The sequence below is a fragment of the Cajanus cajan genome, chromosome 1 (assembly GCF_000230855.2).
Source record: "Cajanus cajan strain Asha chromosome 1, NIPB_CcT2T_4, whole genome shotgun sequence".
In the NCBI taxonomy this organism is placed as follows: Eukaryota; Viridiplantae; Streptophyta; class Magnoliopsida; order Fabales; family Fabaceae; genus Cajanus; species Cajanus cajan.
The window spans coordinates 17,952,634-17,961,217 of record NC_138517.1 but is presented as its reverse complement, the minus strand read 5'-3'; the positions used below and the strand labels follow the sequence as shown (position 1 = coordinate 17,961,217).

Below are 8,584 nucleotides of genomic sequence, written 5' to 3'. Positions count from 1 at the left end.
GGTGTCTTTGTTTGATCTAAACCTTTCATTACTAAAAGTAAAAACTAATCTTACTCGTAATAGCGCTATCGTTTTGGAAACGTTTTCCCTACTTTTGTGTACTCTATTTGCTTGTTTGTTATTTTTCAAACTTCGCAGCGACAAACTAGAAAAATGACACATTGAAGTGTTGAACACTGTCAACTGTGCGTCAAGACTGAAATGTTTTTCCACAAATCATGGACGTTTGAATGCGTGCAATTCTTTCAATACTATTCTTCATGATTTTATGTATGAGGATTATTCACTATATATCTAAAATTTTTAGATTTATCACTTTCTTAGAACTTAATATATAAGAGGTGTTTACAAGTTTCAACAACTATTACAATCAGTTTACAAGTATTTATAGAAAATAAATCATAGCTACATATGACTATAGCATTTATAATAGAAGTTATTTATAAATAACTCTCATACACTTTAAATGGATCCCACACTGTCATGTCACTCATAAACATCTTATATAATATTTTTATAATTTTCTCTAATAAAAATTACTTATAAGTACCTCCATTTTTTAATCATTGATAATTTATTTTTAATAAATTTTAAAAAATTTAATTATTATAGTTGTTGACATCAGTTAAGGAAAGAAATACTAAATTATTTTTTTATTCTTAAGCAACCGTCTCTTATATAAGTAACAATGCTTAAATTTTAGCAATTTGATCTGTCATGTCAACATGCTCTAATACAGGTTTCTTATAAGTAATGAGAACTTAAACTTAAGAACCGGATAAAAACCTAACATTGGAGATGCTACCTTCCCAATCTTCAATGTTAATGACTTTCATCTTCATCTCTATTGTACATGACTTATACAATCTCAATTTTTTAAACCTTTGAAAACCTTTTTATAGTGTAATTGATCCAAAGATAATATTTTGGTACTTACTCCAAATAATATACTAAAATATTATTATGAAGCACTTAGTTGAAATACTAATAAAAAATCTTTTTTTTTAATATTATCTAAAATTGACGGTGATAATAGCTGTTAAATATTTATGTTTTTAATTAATTTAACATACTCTGTTTTGTAGAATATCCGCGTTATCTCTTAGTTCTCATCTCATAAATCTGAGCGTTATTTTCATCGGTTATAGTTGTTTATGCTTTACTTTTTTCAATGTATTAAAATGGTACATGTAAGTAAATATTCAATAATTCAGTTGAAATATATTTATTATCCATTAAAGCTCCATTATAATTCAAAATTTCTGTAAATCTATTACGTTCTTATTGCTTCTTATCTTGATTTAAAACCAAAGAAAATTATATTTTAAAGAGGTAATTGTGTCATTCAATTTATCTTTATTTCCATATTATCTTATTTTGTGGCTTGAGGAGTTTTGTGTGATTTCAACTTTCATGCTTGCTTGACTGGGAATAGTCGATGAAGACTAAGAGCATAGAAATTAAGTAGCGTGTGCAACTAAACTAACTACTTAAACCCTGTCCCCAAGTTTGCAAGACATCATAAATCATAATTCGAAGTGTTTGCTCTTTTACACTAACAGCAGAAATTTCGTATCTGCAAAATTGTAATGGGCTATTAGTTTGTGAAAACCTTGTTTGCAATCTTAATATGCTTTTTGCATACTCAAAAATCCATTCATGGATTTGACTCTCCATCACATGTGAAATGCATTGAGAAGGAGAGACAAGCACTCCTCAACTTCAAACATGGCCTCATAGATGGGTCTGGCATGCTATCTACATGGAGGGAGGATGACAATAACAGTGATTGCTGCAAATGGAAAGGCATTGAATGCAACAATGAAACAGGTCACGTACATGTGCTTCATCTTCCTGGTTCACAAACACATTATTTGAGAGGTGCAATCAATATCATTTCATTGTTTGACTTGCAAAACATTCAACATTTGGATCTCAGTTTTAATGATTTCAGGGGCACTCAAATCCCACAACACATGGACTCCTTAAAAAACTTAAGATATCTCAATCTATCATGGTCGGATTTTGCTGGGAGGATTCCTCATGAGTTGGGAAATCTCTCAAAGTTGGAGTACCTTGATCTTAAAGAAAATTCTCTCTATGGAACAATCCCGTCTCAACTAGGGAAGCTTACAAGATTATGTTATCTTGATCTAAGTTACAATTCTCATAACTTAGGCGGAAAAATCCCTTCTCAACTAGGGAAGCTTACAAGGTTGCGTTATCTTGATCTAAGTTACAATGAAATCCATGGAGAAATCCCTTATCAACTTGGAAATCTCTCACAGTTGAGGTATCTTCATCTCTTGGAAACTTCACTTTCTGGAATTCCTTTCCAGGTTGGGAATCTTCCTATGTTGCATTCTTTTAAATTTTCTACGTATACCTTTTTTTATCCTAAAATTACTAATGCAAAGTGGCTATCTTCTCTCTCTTCATTAACAACTCTTCACCTAGAATTGTTTCATATAATTGAATCCTCTCACTATTGGCAACAAGCGATTAGTGAGCTTATTCCAAACTTAAGAGAGTTGAGGCTAAGCGGTTGTCAACTTTCAGATGATAATATTTCATCTTTGTTTCCTTCTCATTCCAACCTTTCCACTTCCCTTTCCATCGTTGATCTCTCTTATAATTGGCTCACGCTATCATCATTTCAATTGTTGTTCAACTATAGCCATAATCTCCAAGAGCTTTATCTTCATTTTAATAATATTGTTTTGCCATCTCACTTTCCAAACTTTCCTTCTCTTGTGATCCTTGATTTGTCTTATAATAATATGACATCATCAGTATTTCAAGCAAATTTCAACTTCAGTTCCAAACTACGAGTACTTAATCTAGCATATTGTAGTCTTGCTGAAAAAAATTTTCTTGTGCCATCTGTTTCCATTCAAAATTCTTCATCTTCTCTTGTTACCCTTGATCTCTCCGTTAATCTATTGACATCATCAATTATATTTCACTGGATTTCCAACTTCACAACCAATCTTCAGAGCTTATGGATTCGTAGAAACTTGATAACAGGTCCCATTCCAGATGGATTTGGGAGAGTAATGAAGTCTCTAGAAGTTCTTGACCTTGAGTCTAACTATCTACAAGGCGAGATTCCACCTTCCATTGGGAATATACGCACATTGCAGCAATTAAAACTTGGCAGGAACAATTTGCAAGGGGAGATTCCAATTTCTCTTGGGAATATATGCACATTGCAGAACTTACTCCTTAACGAAAACAATTTGAGTGGGGAAATTTCTAGCATCATTCAAAATTCTTCAAGGTGCAACAGACATGTATTTCTGACTATGGATTATCTTATAATCAGATTGCTGGAATGTTACCTAGTCTTTCAATTTTTACATCTTTGAAGGAATTATATCTCTCCAATAACCAGTTAACAGGTGATATCACTGAACTACATCTCACAAATTTGTCTAACTTGGAAAGCTTAGACTTAACAGACAATTCATTGTCTCTAAAGTTTGGTTCTACCTGGGTTCCACCTTTCCAATTATATATTTTGGGACTAGCTTCGTGCAAGTTGGGTCCTAGCTTCCCACGTTGGCTCCAAACTCAAACTCAATTAAAGTTTCTAGATATTTCTAATGCTGGGATTGATGACTTTGTACCAGATTGGTTTTGGAACAAGTTGCAGTCTATAAGTGAGATGAATATGTCTTACAACAGTCTCAAAGGTAAAATTCCAAATTTACCAATCAAGCTTCCTAATGATGATACATACGTAGTTCTAAATTCAAATCAACTTGAGGGTGAAATTCCTGCTTTTTTGTCACAAGCTTTTCTAATTGATCTTTCCAAAAATAAGATTTCAGATTTAAAGACATTTTTGTGCAGAAGAAACACAGCCAGAAAATTGTCGTATTTGGATTTATCAACTAATCAAATAACAGGACAACTACCCGACTGTTGGAAAAATCTAGGGTCCTTAACATATCTTGACCTAAGCAGTAATAAATTGTCAGGGAAGATTCCACAATCCATGGGCACTCTTATTTCTTTGAAAGTTTTGGCCTTACGAAACAACAATTTAACTGGAGACCTATCATTCACATTGAAGAATTGCACTGATTTAAATATATTAGATGTGAGTGAAAATTCGTTGTCTGGTTCGATACCCCCGTGGATTGGAGAAAGTTTCCAACAATTGAAAATCTTGAGCTTGCGAGTAAATCAGTTCTTTGGAAGTGTTCCTGTACACCTATGCTATTTAAGCCAAATTCAGTTTTTGGATCTTTCAAGGAATCACTTGTCAGGAGGAATTCCAACATGTCTCAGGAATTTTACTACAATGATGGACAGGAAAGTAACTAGAGAGGAAAGAATTTCGATTCGTCAAATGAAATCGAAAGTGTTTACCCATGAGGAGTATGATCCTAGCGTGATATTTATGTGGAAAGGCCAGGATTATATGTTTTGGGATCCCGAGGGTAGCATTGATCTCTCAAGTAATGGTTTAACTGGTGAAATACCAAAAGAGGTTGGATACTTACTTGGATTAGTTTCTTTAATTTATCAAGAAACAACTTGAATGGAGAAATTCCATCTGAGATTGGGAATTTAAGTTCTCTAGAATTTATTGACTTGTCAAGAAATCATTTATCTAGAGAAATCCCTTCTACTTTATCCAATATTGATCGTCTTGCTGTGTTAGACTTATCAAACAACGATCTCGTTGGAAGAATCCCTTGGGGAAGACAGTTGCAAACATTTGATGCCTCTAGTTTTGAAGGAAATATTGGTCTTTGTGGTCAACAACTTAACAAAAGTTGTCCTGGAGATGAGACAATAGAAAACCCTAAAGGACAAGCAATTCATGATGAAGATGACAATTCAGTTTTCTATGAAGCATTATACATGAGTTTGGGGATAGGATTCTTCGTAGGCTTTTGGGGCCTATTAGGGCCAATACTAGTTTGGCGACCATGGAGAAATTCTTACATGAGATTCTTGAACAAAGTAACAGACTATATACTTGTGACGGTTGAAGTGAACTTATTGAAGTTCCAGATGTGGCTCAAAGGGTAGTAGGTACGTAATTCTAATAACTTCTTTCTTTGAACGTTATAGTGTTAATTTCTCTATTTTAGTTATATAAACCAATAACTCTTTGACATGGAAATAAGAATGTCTTTTTTTCTAAAATTAATGTACACAATGGCATGAATCTGATTGTTAGAATTTACTTATTTAATTCTTTATCCTTGTTAATGCTAACTCCAAGAAGCATGGTTTTAAATTGTGGACCGCAACACGTGTTGCGGCCGCAATATTGCTGTTGCGGCCTTGTCCGCAACGGTATCGGACCGCAATTGCGATGATACTGGAAATCACACATTTTTCCGCAACGTAACGGTGTTGCGTCTGCAACACATCTGTAATGTACCGCAATACATCCGCAACACGATAAATTGATACTATAATTTTAAAATAAATTAAATTATTCATTAAAATAATAGAATATTTAAAAAAAAAGGAATTAAAATGTATAAATCCTTAAAAATAAAATATATATTGATAATTATAAATTTTTTATATTTAGTGAAAATAATTAATAATCTCACACCGCAACAGCCGCAATTCGCATCGCAATACCCGCAATACCCGCAACCGCAGTAACTGCAACCGCGACCGCAACCGCGACCGCAACTGCAATTTAAAACCATGCCAAGAAGTAATTGGTTTACTTCATTGTATATCTCTTATTCCAACACACTCATATCGGCTTTCATCAAGATAAAACATTGAGCATATTGATTCTCCTCTTTCCTTATTTCTTTAGTTTCTGCCTTGACTTATCCCATAAGTTGAATTACTTCTCCCAAAAATTAGATGGTATGTTCTATTTAGAGAAATTTATTGTTTTCAAATGACTTATCCAAAATTTAAACCTCTTAAAAAATGCCTGCTGTTTTGTACTTTTTGTACTCTAATAGCTAGCTACATTTTCAGTTTCGTTAGTTTAATATTAAAATCCAAACTTTAGTTTTTCTCCACCATTAATACGTGTAATTTGAATTGTAGCACAAAATTTGCATTTTATGGCAAATTAGCTTCAAACTTCCAAGGGATGAAAGCTCGTGGATTGCTGGTTGCGTACGTAATATCAAGGTTTACAATGTAAATCAATGTTTCAGGGAACTTGTTGATTTGTTTTTGTTTTTGTTTTTTTTTAATAATCTATTTGTAATTTTACTTTGTTTTGATTGTCTGATTTTCTTCTTGTTCATCCATCTTAATAATAAATAATATTGTCACACATACAACTTGATCACAATTTTCATATACATATTGTTTATATCCTCTGCTAAAATACATAAAACATATAGCAATATTCATTAAGCATCAGTCTTATATTATAGGGCCGAGCACCTTTTTCTTTCTTTATCCTTTTTTCTGTTTGAATGAATTGAATTATCTCATCAAAGAGTGTAATAATACTAACCAACATTTTCAGTAGAAAGAGAATCGTATTGTATAATCTCTCATTGGAGGAAGCCCGTATATAGTTGTTGCTCCAGAGTCGTAAGAAAAGCCCTCTAATGGTATAACTATGAAGCCATCATTGGAGATTGGTGTCAAGAATTGCAAATTGTTGATCTTGCCACTACTTACAAAGGCAGCAACTTTGAGGAAGAATGAAAAATCAATGAATTTTACACTGAGAAAGATATATATCTCAACCCGAATAGTATATTAGAAAGATCGAGTTACAAACCTCAAGCGTATAGTTCAGCGGTAGGGATTGTTCCACCTTTAAGCAAGGTCAGGGGTTCGAATCCTGCCTTGTGTATGTAGCCGCGTTAAATCTTGGGGTCAGCTATCCCACCCTTTGAGGTGCCTCCAACGTAACGGAGAGATTAGTCACTGCTTCTGACGGTGGATACTCCAGGAACGAACCTAGAAAGATCGAGTTACAATGGCCATCAAATTTAGGCCAATGTTATTTATTTATTTTGCAGTGATACCTAAAGCGAGTAGCGTTAATAATTAAAATAAATCGAACTGTTTGAATATTAAATATTTGAAAGAAAAAACATATTTGACCGGATCCATGAAGATCGAACCATTTATATATATAAAAGAAACCTAAACCAAAATTTTCTTGTAAGAAAAACTCATTGTTTAAAAAATAAACTGAATTATTTTTATAACGGAGTAAAATATCTCCTAAATTCCAAAATTTTCATAAATGAAATATTTTTATTAGTGCATTAAAAAATAGTTTGGTTTAGGTTGACATAAAACATTTAAATTTGAGAAAATAATTCTCAAAAAAACAAAACAATTCCATTAGTTTCAAGAAAACTATTTGTTGGTCTGTATAGAAAAATATAAATATTTATTGAGGGAGGTCAACCCATTATATAGATTTTAGTACCTTAGTGAATTAGTCTCTAGCTTTCAGCTAAGAGATATCTTGATTTACTAAAAAAGAAAACAATTTTTTTAGTTAAGTTCTTACATAGTTTAGTTAAATTCTTACATAGTTCAACTTGGTTAAATTTTTATCAACATCGAGATATGAAGTGAAAAATGTCATCTAAAAATGATTGACGATAACATATGTTTTGGAATCCTAAGTATCTTCTAAGTAGCATTGATCTCTCTAGTAATTATTTAATAGGTGTGATAATTATCAAATATGTTAATAAATTTTATCTAATTTAAACAATTATTAAATATATCTTATGGTTCAAGATCTTATTTTTGCCCATAAATACATAGTTAAAGTTAATTTCATATTTAGGATGAATTTGACTCATATTAGGTATTTTTTAATAATTTCTTTATTAAAATGTGACACAAGGAGAAAAGAACTTGAAAATTACACGGTCTAAGAAGAAATCAACCTAGGATTACTCCAAGCCAACTAATTGGGGGCTCTAAGTGAGCCTTTTAGATATAGATCGCTTAAAGAAACCAAAGTTTGCTCTAATTAAGCAAGTCCATATGGTGACTTCTCCAAAAAGCAGGTATTATCTCGCCTAAGTGAATGACCTACTCACTTTAAGCAAACTAAAATTTTCTTAAAGGTACCATGATGAACCATCGAAGCAAGGCAAGTCAGGGACCACCTCTAGAAGTACATACTAGCTCCCTTAAGTGAATGACCCATTCACTCTCAACGGGATTTACTTCGCTTAGAGTAACCACGACAGACCTTTTGAGCGATACAAATCAAAAATCACCTATAGAAGGATTGAACAACTTGCTTAAGTGAATCATATGAACATTTTGAGTAAAGGTGTCAAAGTAAACTCCAATCTCGTAAGTCAACCCAAGTCACTACAAGTTCGAGTTGGATTGGGTTAGAAAATAAAAATTTGTATCAATTTTGCTAAATTTCAGCCAACTCACTTAACCTATGAACCAAACGGCTTTAAACCTAAGTGAGTTGAGTTGACTCATTTAACCTACTATAATTAAAAAAATAATTAAAAATATATATTTATATTTTATGTATTTTCATTTGAAATTTTGATTAATATTTTCTTTTTTATTTGCATTTGAATCAATGATTGATTTGATTTCTTAACAGAAAAATGTGTAACTCTTTATTTTA

General features: G+C 32.3%; 1 protein-coding gene across 1 annotated transcript; it reads left to right on the top strand.

The window, feature by feature from the left end:
• The first annotated feature begins 1,751 nt into the window (after nucleotides 1-1,751).
• Nucleotides 1,752-5,046, top strand: LOC145950791 (receptor-like protein EIX1). The gene is made up of 3 exons (XM_083062542.1): nucleotides 1,752-3,293; nucleotides 3,371-4,481; nucleotides 4,592-5,046. Exons 1-3 carry the CDS (start codon nucleotides 1,752-1,754, stop codon nucleotides 5,044-5,046), a joined length of 3,108 nt encoding a protein of 1,035 aa, XP_082918668.1.
• Nucleotides 5,047-8,584: the final 3,538 nt, after the last annotated feature.